General features: G+C 35.4%; 1 protein-coding gene and 1 long non-coding RNA gene across 2 annotated transcripts; one reads left to right on the forward strand and one right to left on the reverse strand.

The window, feature by feature from the left end:
* Nucleotides 1-11,178: 11,178 nt before the first annotated feature.
* Nucleotides 11,179-12,412, forward strand: LOC149199423 (uncharacterized). Its single transcript, XR_016253275.1, has 3 exons — nucleotides 11,179-11,485; nucleotides 11,591-11,657; nucleotides 12,061-12,412. It is a non-coding gene; the product is annotated as an uncharacterized LOC149199423 (long non-coding RNA).
* A 763-nt stretch (nucleotides 12,413-13,175) lies between these two features.
* Nucleotides 13,176-18,146, reverse strand: LOC149199424 (disease resistance protein Roq1-like). The gene is made up of 4 exons (XM_089402426.1): nucleotides 17,280-18,146; nucleotides 16,069-17,167; nucleotides 15,562-15,906; nucleotides 13,176-15,437 (listed from the first exon to the last, which is right to left on the reverse strand). The coding sequence occupies exons 1-4, from the start codon at nucleotides 17,813-17,815 to the stop codon at nucleotides 14,760-14,762; spliced, it is 2,658 nt and encodes an 885-aa protein (XP_089258552.1). The 5' UTR covers nucleotides 17,816-18,146; the 3' UTR covers nucleotides 13,176-14,759.
* Between the last annotated feature and the right edge of the window lie 256 nt (nucleotides 18,147-18,402).

An 18,402-nucleotide genomic window follows, 5' to 3' on the forward strand; every position in this document is an offset into this window, starting at 1 on the left:
CCCTGTGCCTTTATTTATTTCCTTAGCTTCCGACCCATCCAACTTTAAAATATTTGTACCTTGTTATAGGGGCATCTTCGTATCAAGACTTTTGCAATAAAAGGCGTCACAAAACTGTTGGTCCCAATCGCTTTTGGCCCCCTTTGGTTTAGCCCTCATTCTACCTTTCTTTTCATTTGACTGGGGATTATGACCAGGTAGCCCTCAGACACTAAGGCCTTTAGACTCTTGTCCGGGGGCCTTTTTCCTTTTATATATAGGATCCTGCATTTCGAAGATTTCTAGTGCTTTCCTTTGATAAAACCCCTTAACACTTGCGATCACTGATCTGTGGGAATGGGCCCACCTAGGATATCACAATCACAATATAGGAGAGGACCTTCCTGCCACACTTCATAGAACTTGCCGATTTCTCGGACGCGAAACTTCCATAAGGCATATCACATTCGGGAGGGTCTTTCACATATCGCAATCGCAACCCAGAAGGGACTTCAGAGGAGGAGGACCTTGACTTGTGCAATCGTCGATCGCCAATATGCGAAGGGTAATGTCATCACTGCCACATGTCACCTTGTGAGTGGTGAAACGTGTCACCTAGAAATGCCCCCATATGACCCCTTCAAATGCCAAATTTGTGTGCCACGTGTCCTCTGTACTGCCACGTCATTTATGTACTACCATGTCATCTCTATACTGCCACATCATCCCCGTACTGCCATGTGTCCTTCATACTTCCATGCCATATCCGTATTGCCACGTCATGATAACATCAACTGCCATGTCATTCATAAGGACCAATGGCATTCTGCCACATGCCCCCCTAGAGGAGAGAGAAAAAGGCTCACCCGTCTTTGTTTTTGCATCGAATTCCTTTGTTAAATGTTTTCAGCCTTCCTCGGTGATTTAACACTATATCGACACCTTCCCATTTTGCAGTCTTTTTAACCCCGGTCCTGGCCAGAATCATCGATTGTCAATATTCTAGGAATTCCAATAGGTGGGACCAATGATATTCTGCCATGTGGCTCCCCTTAAGGAGAGAAAAAAGGGTCCTCCTACCCTTTGTTTTTCATTGATTTTCTTTGTTAATCATTTTTCGGCCCTCCCAGCTCTTTAACACTAAGGCCAAAATTTTGGTGATTTTAGTGTTATCGGCATCAACAGTTCTGATAACGGCATTTGTGTGTGTCCTCTTTTACCTGTGATCGCCAATATGCAATACCGATGTTCTGTATCGTAAACCCCCGATACGTTGTGTGTCATGGGCCTCCGACCGCCGATATGTGATTTGCGATGCGCTTAGACCCACCGATAGCCGATTTGCGATATCGGTGATCGGTTGATCACAGATTTCATTGCCTTCAACATTGATACTTCAGAAAAGCCGCTGATTGGAAATCGTGATGAGCTCCTGAACCTTTGATATGCTTTACTCCTTCACTTTAAGGGAAACATGACCCCTGAAATTTAACAAGCCATATCTTATGATCCAGAAGTCCATTTTCAGACTTCTATATACCATTGGAAAGCTTATCATGAGAACTATGAAATGGAGAGGGTCTAATTAAGATTTTATAGCTTTTGTGTCCTAGGAAGATGGCTTAAATATTCACTTCTCTTTTACACTCTTTTCACACCTGAAAACATATTTAGCAGTGAGTCACAACATAATGGATCTAGTTCCCAACACTGGGAATCTGCATTAAATGACAGGGAATGCATTCCTATATTTTCTCAATCATTCGATCTCTAGAGTTTGTGCAATAATTTCATAATATCATGTTGATTTATTATCCAATCTTTATCCTCTTGTAGTAGGGATCAAGTCCCTAGATTATCTCCTCCTCCAAATCTTCATAATCTGCCTAATATTCACACAATATTCTACAAAAATAAATAATATTTTGCATAAATATGAAATTATCCATAAACCTTCCTAATGAACATTTTAAAGCTAAAAAACATTGTTAAGTGTAGAAGGAGAGGTTTAATATAGCCTTCATGTGCCTAAGAAAGGTTAGATGGGCCTTAATTTTTGTCTAATTCGGAGGCCCATCAGTTACTTCAATTTGTGCTATATTAAGCTCATTGTCACCTATGTGCTCAACACATCATTGTTGCATACAATATTACTACCACAAGAATCAGAATTTTGGTACCTGCTTAAGCTTCGAAGAAGGACCTGCATTTAAGTTGCGGTTAAGAATATTGTTTAAAGTCAATTTCATGTCTAAACTCATTGTCATAGCAATGTTCCTCAAACCATTCTCATTATTTCATTCAAGTAATTACCTGGAAACATTGTTATATCATCAACATCAACTACTGGAGTGTTTTACCATCACAGAATTTTGCCTTGTAGACCACAACCTTATTGCAACAACCATTAAAGGTATATAGTTCATACATTAAGGACAACATATCTAAAAGTGCATTAATGTTGTCAATCTACTATCAAATGTCATAAATGTCATTTTAATAACACTCAAAGACGCAAAGGACATTGTTACATTGAGCTTGGTAATGCTACGTTCATCAAGAGACTTTTATTGTCTCATAATAATAAGATATTAGAGGAAATATCTTTGTCATCATGCATGTATATCATGCCACATAAACTATGATCTTTCACATATCACATTGTGCTGCATCACTAAAGAAACCATTGCTATCTACTATTTCTACAAGTATGATTTGACGATAGAACACTATTGTAGCAAATTAATAATGAAACCCTAGAATTTTGACTGCTAAATATGAAACCCTATCCACAAGGTTCTTCAATAAACTAGAGTTATATCTGTAGAATCTCTTAATGTTGAAAGTCAATCCTCACTGCCAAATTGGTAAGTTGCTACTTTGATACTTTGATCTACAAGCCACGAGGTTTTCTTAACAAATATATAAACTTGGCTTAACTTTTCTCTAGGGCTAGTCAGTTAGGTCGGAATCATTTACCAAAGATGACACCTCTTATTTATAGATGAGGTAATAATGAGTTTGCTACCAATGATAAAACCCTTACTTTATATCCAACTTATTTGATGCACATTTACTCATATAGGTCAGCTTGTATCATAGAGAGCTTACACATGTTAGCTTAGCTATGACAGGTATTGTAATAGGTATACTAAGTTCAGATGGACTAGGTGTAACATCTAGTGTTGAATGTCAAGAAGACCTTGAAAAATATAATAGTTTAACCACCAATGATAAATAGGATTTCTTTTTTTTTTTATTCTCCTAAGGATATTATTTAGAAAGTTTGTAAAGTAAATGATGTTAAAGAATAAATTATACATATAACCATATCACCATCACACATTTAAGATTACGTAGATGAATCATCAGTAGTGGAAGATCTTGTTTTATCTAATGAAATTACATGTGGTGATATATTTAGTAATTTTGATTATGTCTTATGTGAGAGCTATGTCGATTTTTCAAAACAATACATATGAAAACGACTTATCAATTTCCTCTCACAATATTAAATTGAATAACAATAAACCTAGGAGGATAAATTTACAATCATGTTGTAATTTCAATTTCATTGATGCAAATGAATTTGTTGAACATGATAATTTAATCGATTTAACGTCACTACATGATGATGAACCTATTTATGATGACCGTATGGTACAACAGGTTGCTAATATTTCAAAATTTTCTTCATTACATGTTCATACAGGCCTATAGGACTTCATTGAATTGTGGATGAGTGCATACTTTGAAAATGTTTTTTCTTGTTTCCAATCAAACGTGAATATATTTCTCAATGTCTTGGTCACACAATTTTTCCCCTCCTTTCAACAGTTAAATATATTATTATTATTGATCAAAATGAAACCCAAAGTCGGGAGGTTTCCCATAGACAATATTTGTGTCTCGTTACCTTGAATTTTTTACTTTTTTGATATAAATTATTATTGAAAAACATTGTATATAAATCATGCACATAAATAAACCTTTTATGCTTCTTAGGTTTAGAATGAATAAAGATGAAGTTTTCTACATATTGAAGAGTCTTTATGTGATCAAAAGTAGAATGGGATACACATATATGAACCCTTAGTATGAACCATATTAATGAGATTTTTAGATACATATTTATCATACATTTATTTTTAGATACATGATTTACTTGGTTTGTAAATCATGTTTGAGGGGTAACAATCTTTAAAGGGCTCAGATATTAGTTTCTTAGTAATGTCACCTTCATATTGGACATTCTTCACCACATCTATCTTTCATATTACTTACACATAAATACTAAGGGACCCCATTAAATCATAAGTGTTAGACCTATAATCATAAGATTTGGCCTCCATAAAATTCAATTTAAACTTTGGTAAGACTAGTTACATTACGACCATGCATGATACCTTCCCTTATCACCATACTACCATAGGGATAGGAACCAATATTTTCATGGGTGGGGCTTGCTGGTATCTCTGCGAGGACTATAGACACCCATTAGCAGCGAAGAAAGGCAAGTGGCATTAGATTAAAATCTAGTGTGTAATCCTCCCACTCCTTCTATTGTGGTAAATTATGATGGGGCTGATTACATCTCCAACGAGGCTATGAATGCTCGCAGGTAGTGGAGCAAGGTCAGTGCTATTGGAATAATTCCATTGCATAACCCTCCCATCCTGTGAATGTTATGTTTGCTAAGTAAATTGAAATAAGGGCCTCTAACAAGAAGAGAAAACAAGAATTCAAAAATCTCCTTACCTTAGGATAAAGGATGACTCTGTTAGAGCTATGGACACTCGCTGGCAGTGCAGCAACATCTAATTTTGGAAACTCATGTCATGCAACAAGAAGGGAACCAAATCCCTTACAACTAATCTCCATAGTTTAGACCTTATTCCAAAATGAAATTCATTGTTATGAATCTTTATTAGTACTTTGATTTGTGTCATTTCCTGATTATTAACTGTAAGCATGTATCACTCGTATATGGTATTAAATTCTTATGAAGTGATACATTTATTATTTATGATCATCTACCCAAAATCATTATCATAACTACCCTGATACACTTAGTTAACAAACAAACCTATTATGTATGTAAATAATCATTGAACTTGTTAATTTATACATACTAGGGCCTCACATTTATTCTTGTTTCATTCTTGGTACTAATCCACTAGAACTTTAAGATGCGAAATATTTCCTTCTATTGCTTTACTTTTTGTTTTTTGAGTCTCATTTTTCCTCATAAGTCGACTTCATGCCCAATACGAAGGGTTTTGGTCTACATTCTTAATCCTCCGCAGGGGAGCATCATCCCCAGTTGGAGCCAAATGTTGTCACCAATTTGACCCAAGTTAGATCTTGGCTACTTCTATTAGTTTTTCCTGGTGCCTCCCTCGCTATATGACTTCCTCTCATATTCTCGTGATAAAAAATTGCTCCCTTGAATTTTTATGTTTTCTCTGCATCAAATATATCTTTATAATAATCATTATAACTTGTAAAAAAATCATTATTATATTAAATACAAGATTAGAATCTTAATATTGAATTAATAATTACAATTATAAAGTACAATTATTATTATAATAAATTAAAATTAAATAATAAAATAATGAAATTAAAAAATAAAATTAACTAACCTATATCTTATCTCACCTCTTATTCACTCCACTCAACGTTAACTAAAGATCAATGATATAAGTCCTTACCACTTGAAATGTATCATTAAAAACCCATTAACATGAATAAATATTCATTGCAATAAAGTTTAAAGCTCCCCTCATAACTTCAACGACTCCAACGAAATGAACGCCTTGCACGTGTGCAGGATACTGATCCATCGAGCCTTTCACAATGGTTAACCTCCACGCAAGTTTTCACTAATGAGATTTTATATAAGATTATATTGTCTACATTGTTTAGAAATTTATTTGAAATCTATGTTAAAGTAGAAATTTATATATTATTGAGATTTTATATAAGATTATATTGTCTACATTGTTTAGAAATTTATTTGAAATCTAAGTAGAAATTTGGAATTTATAAATAAAATTTAAGATATATAAATTTTAGATTTCATTTATTAAAATTCAATTTTTTTTTTTATTTCTAATGGTTGGATAAAGAAATTGTGCAGATATCAATTTAGCATGGGAAGAATATTGAGATTTCACGGAAGGTTTTCTTGAAATACAAGTATTCAACATTTAAAAGCGAAAACCATATTAAATTTAATATACATTTAATATTTTGGATTCCATCTTGCGTATTTGGAAAATGTGTTCACATTAAATACATATTCTATAACCTAATGTCTTATATAGTGGGAAATTTTTTACTAAGTCTCCCCTAAGATTAAAAAATTAAATTTCATTAATAATAAACGTGAGATAATATTATGAGGAGAACATTATGAAGGGTGAGTTATATTTTAATTTCATTTATTATAATGTTTTATATTTGAGAATTAATTTATATATTTTCTTTTACCGGAGGAGATATTATTTAAACAATTTTTAATGTGAAGGATTTAAGCGAGAATTTATTTAAATGGTGAAATATGTATTATATTTAGTCAAAATAATTATCATTAATATAATTTCATTTGTGAAATTATGAGAACTAAAAATGAAATGAACTTCTAAACATTTAAAAAAAGAGTGTTCAAAGAGATTTTTGACAGGTTGAAGGATGATAGCTCTGAGGAAGAAGACTTTAACTATTACAACCATCTTGTACATGTTGCAAATGGTCTCTTTCATTGTGACATGGAGGTTTTATTAATAATATTATAATTTATCTCTTATTTTTTTTCCATTGTGTTCTATTTTAATCAATTTTATGCATTGGTCATTGTTCCATAATGGTGGCTTAACTTGATTATGCATTGTTCTCGAATATATTAAATGATTTTAAATATTTTGGAATACCCAATACCTAGGGTTTTAAAATCATATTTTGAGTTTGTTGGTTGCAGGTTTAATTCCATGAATACATTATATTTAGGGTTATGTGCACCATAAATTCAAATATCATAAAAACCAATTTTTTAAATTTTATTTCCTTTTTTTTATTCTCTTTTTCACTATTTTCCCTCATTGGAAAACGTGAAATTATTAGCCTTTATTTGACTTGTTCATATTGCCTACTGTTTCACACATTATATTTAATTTAATAAGTCTCCAATATTTATTATTTGAATTTATTAAATTAAATTATTCTAATTGTTATGCAAGCTAAATAATAATAATACTTGATGTTATGTTATTTAAACCACATAGTTCAATTAGATGTATTTAACACGAGTGTGTTTTAATTTCTCTATTTTCTTTAATTTTAATTTTTATTTCTCGCTAACCTTTGTGAATTATGATAGATATTAATTTACCTCATTTTCCTTTAATGAAATTTTAATTTAATAAGTTTTTATGAATTATGTACCTATTATCTTTTTTTTCCTAAAAAACATCATTTTATTTAAAACATTCTTTATTCAATAATCTCGCTTATTTATTTTTTTAATTAGAAAATCATTTAATTCACACTATTTACAATGGCTATTCAATTTTGGTTATCAATGGGAAACACCCACTGTGGGGAAAGGGAGGCCAACCCTTGTCACCTAGAATGGGAGGATCTATGATGCGCAGTGATGTGGTCTCAGGTTGTCTTTAGTTACTAGGATGATTTGAGCACCAACATCTTTTGGTGCCATTGTCGAGGAACGAAGATTAATTTTCGTTTTCCTTGGTAACTGATTGAATGGTTAAGTTTGTGACCTATTGGTGAACAAGGTCATAACATCAAGCGCCATAGAAGTGTTTCAAGTGTATATCTTTCTTGTTTATTTGTCCACCTGATGACTTCTTGATTTATAATTACTAATGGCTATTTTTTGGATTGCATCACATTTTTCTCCTTTGTATTTTTCTCATATTATAGTATTTCCAAATGAGTTACCAAATGTAGACATATGGGATACCTACCTACCCTATTTTTGTGAAGACGAAGATGATGATCTGATTGAACACCTACTCCTATTCCATGATTCCCTTCCTAGGATGGGGGTCGAACATGAGGACATATAGATGAAATTATTCATGATGTCGTTGGAAGGTAGATTTCGACAATTGTATAGCAAACTCCCTCCCACGGGTATTTTATCTTTAAAGGATTTTCATACAATTTTTTATGAACATTATTTAACTATGTATCCCTCTAATTCACTTGTTGGAAATTTTTGTTGTTTACTAGATGAACATTGTGATGATTCTCATTCAGGATTTCAGGAAGATGAATCTTATATTAATGATGGAATAGTGAGTTAGCAAGATGACAGTTCTAACAAAAAAATCTTACCAAATGAATGTTCAGATGGACTAGGTGTAACATCTAGTGTTGAATGTCAAGAAAACCTTGAAAATTCTAATAGTTTAACCACTAATAATAAATCTGATTTCTTTTCTTTTGATTATCCTGAGGGTAATGTTTATAAAGTTTGTAAAGTAAATGATGTTAAAGAATAAATTATACCTATAACCATATCACCATCACACATTTATGATTACGTAGATGAATTTTCAGTAGTCGAAGATCTTGTTGTATCTAATGAAATGACATGTGGTGATATTATCTTTAATAATTTTGATTTTGTCATATATCACTGGATGTTTGAAGGGAAAGCAACATGGAACCCTTGGAACTTCAAAGGGAAGTTCTTGAAGGGAACGACCAACTTGGCACCCTTGGCATCAAGAAATAATTGATTGATGTGACACCCTTGGAACTTCAAAGGGAAGTGCTTGAAGGGCACGACCGAATTGGCACCCTTGCATAAAAAAGAAACCACTGAAATATAATTAAGATAAGGTAATCATACTAATTCACATAATGAAGTAAGTGTGATTTTAAAACCGAGTAAACTAAATCAAGAGTAAATCTTGGGGTAAATGGGGATTAGGAAGAAATAAAAGGTTGGACCAATTAAGAACTCTACCCTTCCCACATTTGGAAAACCTTAGGTAGAGAATGTGCATATAAAGTAACTCCAAGGTAAATAAGGTTTTAATAAGCAAAGGGGAGAAAGGGGCATAGAGTTAATTAGGAACATTACTCCTAGAATAGTCTAGCCTTATTAAGAAGAGATGGTGAAGAATGAAATTAAAGATTAATAAATTAAATTAGAGAAAATTTAGAAAACCTCGATGTGGCAAGATCCAACATAAGGATATTCATCTAAGAGTCAATTTGAGTTAAAATAGGATGTAGTTGGGGGACCAAATATAAGACCTATCAGTTGACTTCAGTAATGAACACAAATTAAGACATATAAAATGGGGATCAAGAGACATATAGGAGAAGAAATAGGGAGTCATGTTGGGGTGAGGAAAAATATTATTTTTGAATAAAAATTTAAGTAAAAGAAATTAAGAGGGCCTTGGTGACAGGGTGACACATAGGTGGGTGAATAATAAAACTTTTAAAATAATAAAAGTAGTTATTTTGCATGAAGTGCCAAGTATCCCTTATGAAGCCTCCTTTAAAAGAAGGAGCAAGCTATGGGTAAAGGGATATTTTTGTGCCATATTGTTAGATGGACAAGATAATGTTATTTCCTCTTAATACAAAGACTATAGTGAGTTTGGTGAGGTGGAGGTGATAAGAGAGGGAGCTCTTGAGCTAGGAGTGCTTGCCTCCATCAGCTATTATTCTGTTTTCTACATACAACCACATTACAACTCAATGGTCTGTGGGGAAGAAGAGTACCCAAGGAGTAGATTAAGAGGTCAACCGGTGAGTCACCAACATTCTATCATGACACATTATCCTTCACACATGGATGCAGGTGACAGTAAGGGAGCACAAGCAACAACAAATCCGAAAATCAAAACCCCACTCCTTGGTAAATGATACCTTGTGTGTTCATAAAGTTTGTTATATGATTATCAATGTATATGTAATGACTTGATTATAAAAGTGAATGTTGTGATGGTTGAATTGCAATGTTAGGAGGTAAGAAAGAGGCTCATGACCTCCCCAAAGAACAATTATGCTTCAACACATTCAAATTATACAGCCCAACTTGAAAGCAAGTCTTCTCTAGCATCTTTAATTTAGCCATGGATTTTCCTTCTTGTGTTAAATATGGTTTTATTAAATTAACTGAACACTCAATATAATTATATTAATACAATTCAAACTCATAATACATTTTTATTATGAACAACAAACATTGTTACAAACAACAAACATATATGTTTATGCTAATTAAACCATGAATTTCATTTTTTGGTAAGCCTTTTTCATAAATATTTGTAATTTTTTTAAAATTATAATATATATATATATAAAAAAACAAAAACCTAAAATGTAATACCTATTAAAATCGAGTATATATTTATATCTATTTATAATTAAAAAAACCTTTATAAATATTTTTATTAATATTTGTAAGTTAAATATTAAAAAAAATGAAATAATAGTAAATAAAAAGATAATATGGGATAAGATTGAACATATATTTTATTTATTTATAACTAAAAATTATTATTGTTATTTTTATTTAATTTACGTCAATTTCATATTTAATTGGTAAAAAACTAAATACCTTTTTAAAAAATTAAACAAATCAATTCTATTTTAAAAATATTACTTTAATTAATTCAAATAATTTAGTTAAAAAATTAATTTAATTGGGAAAAATATTTGGGCTGATGTTATAATCTTAATATTTAAATATATATATATATAACTATTTTTCATATTTAATGAAAATACTATCATGAGAAAATTTACTAAAATATCTTTTAAATATAAAATTTTTAAAATATATGGAAAACATATTCACTGCATAATATTTTACTCTATTTCTTTCCCGCTTAAAAAAAATCATATTACAGTCATGCATGGTTATAGTTTAGCATGTCACACCCAGACTTGGAATTTGACGTCCCATAGGACGTATTTTTGATTTTAGAACGTATTTGACAACACGGAGAAAATCTTCCAAGTCAGGTTAGACATGTGGTATACCTTCCCAACCCGTCGTTTTGACGTTTAATTTTATAAAAAAAAACTAAAAATCTATAATACCTGTAATAGTTATTAGGACTCTGAGCCTATCTCTTGAAGTCTGTGACTACTGTCAGTAAATACTAGTTTGAGTTATCCGGCCCTATGGCTTAATTAATTCCTTGTGTGCATACCAGCCTGGACTATACGATGCGTTCTCCAAATCAATTGTTTTTTCTTTTCGCCGTTCAGCCTTTATCCTCGATTCGGCCACGTTTACTGAAATTAAGTGCCTCAGGTTTCATCACTGTAAAATTCTGCATTTCTGGTCAAGTCAAGGGTACGTTGTGAGAAATTCCTTTAATTTCGTTGTGCCGTGAGAGTTAATCTTATCTACAGTGTTCTCAAATTCGAAAAAGCTATGAATTTTTCATTAATTTCATCGCTTGGTTTGCGTTTGGGTTGTAACTTGCGGGCCGCGGCCATACCGGTATATGTCTTCCCGCAGATGGTATTTTTGTGTTTGTTTTTGAACTTCCCCACACTATACTATACTGGTCTGTGGATGCTCCTTACTGTGTTGTTACTATTTTAGATGAGCTGTTTCGATATAGTTACTGTTTGGACGCGACCCAGAATCTGCTACCGGTCAGTATCTGCAGGTATGTCAATCACTGTTTTTTTTTTTTAATCGGTAGTGGTATGTTCGAATATCACAGGTCCCTTGAATGTTGTTTATTTGTCTGGGAAGCAATTGTTTTGCCGATTGTTTAACAACTATACTGTTTTTATGCCTTGTTTTGGGAATGTTCCTTAAATTCTGTGAGTGGTTTTTGTGGTCTGAGCTTGTCCATATTCTGGTGCTTACTGTTATATGCATCTATATTTCATGCTGTATTTTTACTATCCATTTCTGGACCACTCAACGGCGCTCACATGCATCCGGATATTGAGTACTTTCTCTGCCATTGTTTTTCTTCCTCACTTGAAGGTTGTTATGGTCTGGTGTCTGGAGGGAATTCGCCCTGTTCATAATTAATTAATCCTTTCTATATCACACAACAGTGCTCGCAGTTTAGATTTCGTCGGGGGAACTTTTGGTGGACCTGCAAGGGCTGTTTTTGCCTTTGCTGTTGTGATGGTGTAGTATTTAACAAGTATGATCTGTCTGCACTGGATACTCTGGTAATTTTCTCCATTTCTGAGCAGCGGCACTGGGCCAGCCACCCATGTCATTATGGTGGATTTGATAGTTTAAGATTGTTTGACAGTTTAAGGACAGAGGCTCTGCTGAACAGTGCACTGTGACTCTTCAAAAGCGTATACCTTTATTAATCCAGACTCTTGTATCCGTCGAAGAAATTAAAAAGAATTTCTGTATCCAGTTTTAGCATTAGGTGGATCTGAAAATTTTATGATTAAGAAGGAACCCACCTATACAATTTAACTGCATTGTTTTCCATCATAGTTAAGCTCATTTCCTGAACCCAATTTTAGCATTATATGTTATTAAGAAGGAACCTACATATATAATTTAGTAGTAGCGTTTTCCATGGTAGTTAAAGCTCGTTTACCAGTTCAGGAACTTTAGGAGAAACCAGCCACTTAGGTGTCAGCTTTCAGGGATATAATTTTTGGAAATTGTTTTAATTAGTCAAATTTTATGCACCTTAATGTGACTCTGTAGCAGACTCTCCATGTCAATATGAGGTGCAGTAAACAGTAAAATCGCATTAAACTAAATAAAAATTTCACTGAGGTTTAACCTCTACTGATTGTGATTTCTGACAGCACTTGACTATGGGCAACTGGATCAGTGATCTACCACATAATTTACATTCAACAGCATAGAAACAGGTGTTCTGGATGTTGACGAGCTATAACAGCATTGAAGTGCCTATATTAATTGAGCTATAAAAGCATTACAGCATTGAAGTGCCTATATTAATTGAGCTATAAATACATTACTTTCATTCCACACAGATGATTTTGAATGAGACTTTATTTTTTAAAAAAAATGTTTTCAAGCGTTTCTTGGTTCCCTAAAATATTGCAAGTCGGAATGAGAGGAGATGATATGACAGTTAAAGCTCAGTTTTTTTTATCCTGAAAAAAAACCCAATTCTGAACATGATACAGTGCAAAATCCAATGAAAGCAGTTATAAAGCTAACGGAATGCACTTTCTCCCCTGTTTCTTGTTTTCAATTTTTTTGGAATACAACTGGATTTTTCATAACTGGAATGGTGAAATTCATTGTTGAGATTACCTACTGCTGAGTTTTTAATGCCTTCTACATCAATCTATAACACCTAATTTAACTCCTTTCAGGTGTGTTGGGCTTCTACAGCCTATATCAATCACCTTTCAAGCTTTTTGCACTGAATTTGACTTGTCCAGTTGCAGCAAGGCCTCATGAAAAATGATGCATTTTGTGGGCTAGTCATCCTGCTCCCTTTGACAGGAATGAGCTGATATACTGCTTATCATTCATAACCATTAATTGTGTTACATTTGACCACAGCCCAGGAGTTGTGTTAAACATTCACAGATCTGCTAGTAGACCACAGCCTAGTTTAAAATCCTGCAGGTCTACAACTAGACCACGGCCCATCAGAACAAACAGGGAAGCTCAGTATGCAGGCCATGAACTCGAGCTTTGTATAAGTAACTTTCACTGATGTACTGCTAGATTACAGCCTAACTGACAATTCTGCCAGTCTACAGCTCCACCACAGCCCATCGGAAAACAGGGAACCGCAGCATTACAGCTCAAACTTGGTATAAGCAAAACAACTTTTACTGATCTACTGCTAGACCGTTAGCCTAAATGAGAAATCTACTGGTCTACAGCTGGACCACAGCCCATCGGAAAACAGGGAAACTCAGTGTGCAAGGCACTGACCAGCTCCAGCGTGGTATAAGATATCCTTTTAGTTATTTTTAATAAATTGATGAAAACATGCACAAATCTAGCTTAACAATGTGAATTATCAGTCTAACAAGAATCATTATAAATAACAGTCATTATCAGCGTCCATTTGATGACTTATTGTGTGTTGTGGAATAAACTTACAAAAATTGTTAAAATAGAGTTTTTTTGTGACACTCACATATTTAGTTAAAACGTAAAATAAAAAGTAAAAAAAATACAAAAACGTCATCAAATTTTAATTTGACAGACAAAAAGAATTTGAAATTCAAAAAGAATTTGAAATTCCAGGCCTGGTCACACCGTTCTGCTACACTCGGCGGCAACTGAAGTTTGACACAGCTTTCAATGGATACCTGTCGAAGCCGTGGAAGACCACAAAGGCCTTCTATACTTCTCAAATTATGACACCCGAGCAAGTTCCCATCCCCACCAGATTAATACACTCCTTTAAGATTAACTCTGAAAGCTTCGGGTATTCAACTTCATCAGAGAATACCTCTGATATGTGGATTATGGCACAACCAACCAATTCCAACAAAGTCAACTGACTGTACAGTCGCGAAGCGGGCAAACACGTCAACTCCCCGCCATAATCGAGACGCAATTCCTTCAACTTCTCTAAGTGACCCAGCGAAGGCATCACCTTGTCCAGCAAAGGGTTTCCTATCCACAGAACTTCTAAATCACTGGGGAGTTCAATCACACTTGCAATTCTTCATTCAAATTTGTGCCCGTCAACTTCACTACTTTCAGGGACCTTTGATGCCCCAGTTGCCACGGCCACACTTCAACTTTGCCAATTTTTTCTTCACATTTGTGCCCGTCAGCTTCACCACCTTCGGAGACCTTTGATGCCCCAGTTGCCACGGCCATACTTAACTTTTTCCCAGCCGGAAAGATCTATATGCTCGAGTGTTCTTATATTTCCAATAGCTTCGCTTGAGATTCTTGAGATTCTTAAATTAGCACAACAGGAAGCATCAAAATATTTAAGGCTACTTAAACTCCCGAAAGATTCTGGCAGCCTCTCCAATTTCTTGCACCAAGACAGGTCCAAGCTGTGGAGGTTCGACAACCTGCCGAAAGTATCTGGTAGGCTCTCCAATTTCTTGCACCAAGACAGGTCCAAGCTGTGGAGGTTCGACAAGCTGCTGAAAGAATCTGGCAGCCTCTCCAATTCCTCGCAACAACGCAGGTTCAAGCTGTGGAGGTTAGACAAGCTGCCGAAAGAATCTGGCAGCCTCTCCAATTTCGTGCACCGAGACAAATCCATGTGGTGGAGGTTCGTCAATTTTCCAAAAGAGTTTGGTAATGATTTGAATGAAAGCCCACGTAACACCAAGGTCCTCAACGGGTTCAGTTGACCCATTTCTTCTGGCATTTTAGTCAAAAGGGAGGAAGAATGAATGACGATGCTTTCCAGGTGCTTCAGCTGCCCTATGGACTTTGGAATGCTGGAGAGGCAGCTCGCATTTATAATCTCTAATTCCTGCAACTGCAAAGGTGCCTGCAAGATCAAGCATTTCGAGTGTAAGAAAGATAGGAAAACCGTCGGACATAATTGGAGACCCTTTTATGCTGTATGATCAATAGCCAATGAACACTCTTGAACTCACAAAGCTTAGATTTACCTGCGATATGTCTTGCCATAATGTTTGCAATTCACCCCCCTCCACTCTCAAAACCCTTAAATTCTTAATTGTAATCCACCAAGGTAAGTACTTGTAGGGACAATGACGCCAAGAAAGCCATAAGAGATTTGGCGAGTGCACCGGCAAAATACGATCTAACAGATGTCCTTGAGTCTGAACAAGTTGAAAATTCATGACATAACGACCAAGAAAAAAACTGTACAGACTAATGCAAAGCTCCATCAAGAAGTTCCCCAATAACTGCTGACTCCTCCATTGGTAACATGGCAACATTTGTGAGCCCGTCTTCGGAAGCATCATAATTCCGCGTGCTTCGGTTAAAACCTGTTCATTCGGTTGGAGAATTAAGAAACTGTACACAGCTTGCTATGGTTAAATTTAAATGTTTTGAAGGTGAAAAACGACGGATAAATGGAAGAAAAATGTATACAGATTTCTACCGAAAATGCTTAACTATTTTAGAAGTTTGAATGATTGAGGACTTACAGATGATTGCTTCTGCAACCAATCATCAATGTTCCCGGTGGGACGCCAAAGACGGCGCGGCGTTTCTTCCTCTGCAATCTGTCTTCCCAAGTCTCGCAGTTGATCGTGCATATGTATCACATTTTTATCATCCACTTCAACTAAACATTTACCCTCTAAATTTGTAAGCGACAGCAATCCGTTCCAGCCTGACGCGTTCCAAAATCTGATGGCACTTGTTTTGCTTTCTCCTGTGAAAAAGAAGGCGATATCTAAAAAGATCTTCTGCTCCTCTTCGCTGAGTGCGTCGTAACTGATTTTTAATCTGTTCTTTATATCAGTTGAAACTTTCATTTGAACTTTTGATTCATTAAGTTTAGCATCCCAATATGATTCAGGTTTTCCAAAGAGAAGTGCCCCAAGCACTTTCAAAGCTAAAGGCAGTCCATCGCATACTTGAAGAAACTGATCTACAAGCTTTTCAAATCCATAGAGTGGATTGTTTTGACGAAAGGCGTATGAACAAAAGAGCTGTTGCGAGGGTTGTCTGGGAAGGCCTGTTAACTTATAAATGCACGAGTGTTCCACTCCTGACCTTTCCAGCACATCTTTATACCGAGACGTAATAAAAATAAAGCTATCCGGTCTTAAGACATCTTTAACCGGTAGAAGTGCCTCTAGCTGATTATCATGATCTATGTCATCTAAAATTAACAAGACATGAGGACATATGAGATGCTTTTCAAACATCCGTATACCGTCATAAATGTTATTTATATCTACTTCTCTTTCAGGCAGGCCCTGAGTCAGGCCCCTCAGAAGCTCCCTTTGCACCAAATGTAATGCCTTTTCTTTAACATCTGCTATAAAAAGGGACTTACTGTACTTGGAACTCATTCTATTGAAGAGTTCTAAAGCCAACGTTGTCTTCCCCATTCCACCAAGGCCGACTATGCCCGCAACCTGGATTTTTCCAGCCTGCTGTTGCTCCAAAACTGTAGCTTCAAAATCTGTGACTTTGTCATTTAAACCAGTGGGATCTTTGGCCACATACAACCCTCGATTTCTAATCATTCTACCCACACGTTCAACGATCTCATCTGTCATGTGCACCTCGTCACTAGATATTCACCCACAAAAACACCAACATAAAATAAATAAATAAATAAATGAAAGCATAGGGCAAAGTATCATATATAGTGTATACATAGAGAGGGGTTTGGAGGTCTTACCCGTCATACTTGTCGTCCAGATCAAATCCACTTATGTTTGCAGCAAAGGAAAGAGCATCTCTCCACTTCTGAATAGTGGCGGGATCATATCGTAGCTTCTCTTCTCGTGTTTGAGGGTCGAACGTTTTCTTCAATTCAAGCTCGTGCAAGCTGAGACCATAACCTTTAGTTTTGTTCTGATCTGTCCACCTAAGATGAGCCGGGTTGACATGGTAAAAAACAGGGATAATTGGAGCCCCAGACTCTCGCATGAGCTGGAGTTCATGTAAACACCAACGGGATTCTGCATATTTTGGTGAAAAGACGGCAACGTGGACGGAGGCGTTTCTAATAACAGCTTCTAATTGAGAAGGAAAAGGTAGTCCTTCCTGCAAATCCTGTCGATCTAAAAAGGGTCTCAATCCACGTAAATGAAGAGCACGGTAGAGATGGCCGGCAAAGCTCTTCTTCACTTCCCCACGATGGTTGATAAACACATCGTATTTATCAACATCGTATTCTTCAATTTCTTCGATTTCAGGCGTTGGGTATGCCATTGCCAATTGTTCGACGATTATACGAACAGAAAGAGAAGGATAAATTGGGTGCTGTGAAGCTCTGGATGGTTAATGCATGGTTAGGAGGTACAGAGGTGGGGATAAATTGTAACGGCAAGAAAGTGGAGAGTGCAGAGGTTACATAAACCCTCCTTGTAGAGGCAGAGGGAGGAAACGACGTTAGGAGGTGCAGAGGTGGGGATAAATTGGGTGCTGCGATGCTCTGGATGGTCAATGCAGAGGGAGGAGACGACGTTAGGAGGTGCAGAGGTGGGGATAAATTGTGAAGGCAAGAAAGTGGAGAGTGCAGAGATTACATAAAAGCTCCTTGTAGAGGCAGAGGGTAATAGAAGAAGGAAAATATTTGATTTGCAAGGCCATGAACCGCGTCAATCTTATCTGCTTTGCGTGTGGGGTCCACAGTGCTAATCATACACAGGCTGGAGTCCTTATGCGTTTGAGTGTGGGATCCATAATGCTCTGCGCTCTTTCATTTTACTTTTCCATCTTGCAGTGCAACTTGACCTGCATCCATATACCGAGAAAGCCCAATACGCGTAAAAGGCAGAAGGCGACAAAATGGTGAA

Source organism: Pinus tabuliformis, chromosome 2_1 (genome assembly GCF_031772625.1).
Source record: "Pinus tabuliformis cultivar Carrire ecotype Pingquan chromosome 2_1, CPIR1, whole genome shotgun sequence".
Lineage (NCBI taxonomy): Eukaryota > Viridiplantae > Streptophyta > Pinopsida > Pinales > Pinaceae > Pinus > Pinus tabuliformis.

Bases quoted from the DNA above. Each gene is read 5' to 3' on its own strand.
- LOC149199424 (XM_089402426.1), bottom strand. From the start codon at position 17,815: ATGGCATACCCAACGCCTGAAATCGAAGAAATTGAAGAATACGATGTT. The intron at 17,168-17,279 runs GTAAGACCTCCA...GTGAATATCTAG, and splicing joins CTGGACGACAAGTATGACGG to TGACGAGGTGCACATGACAG. The intron at 15,907-16,068 runs GTAAGTCCTCAA...CCGAATGAACAG, and splicing joins GGTTGCAGAAGCAATCATCT to GTTTTAACCGAAGCACGCGG.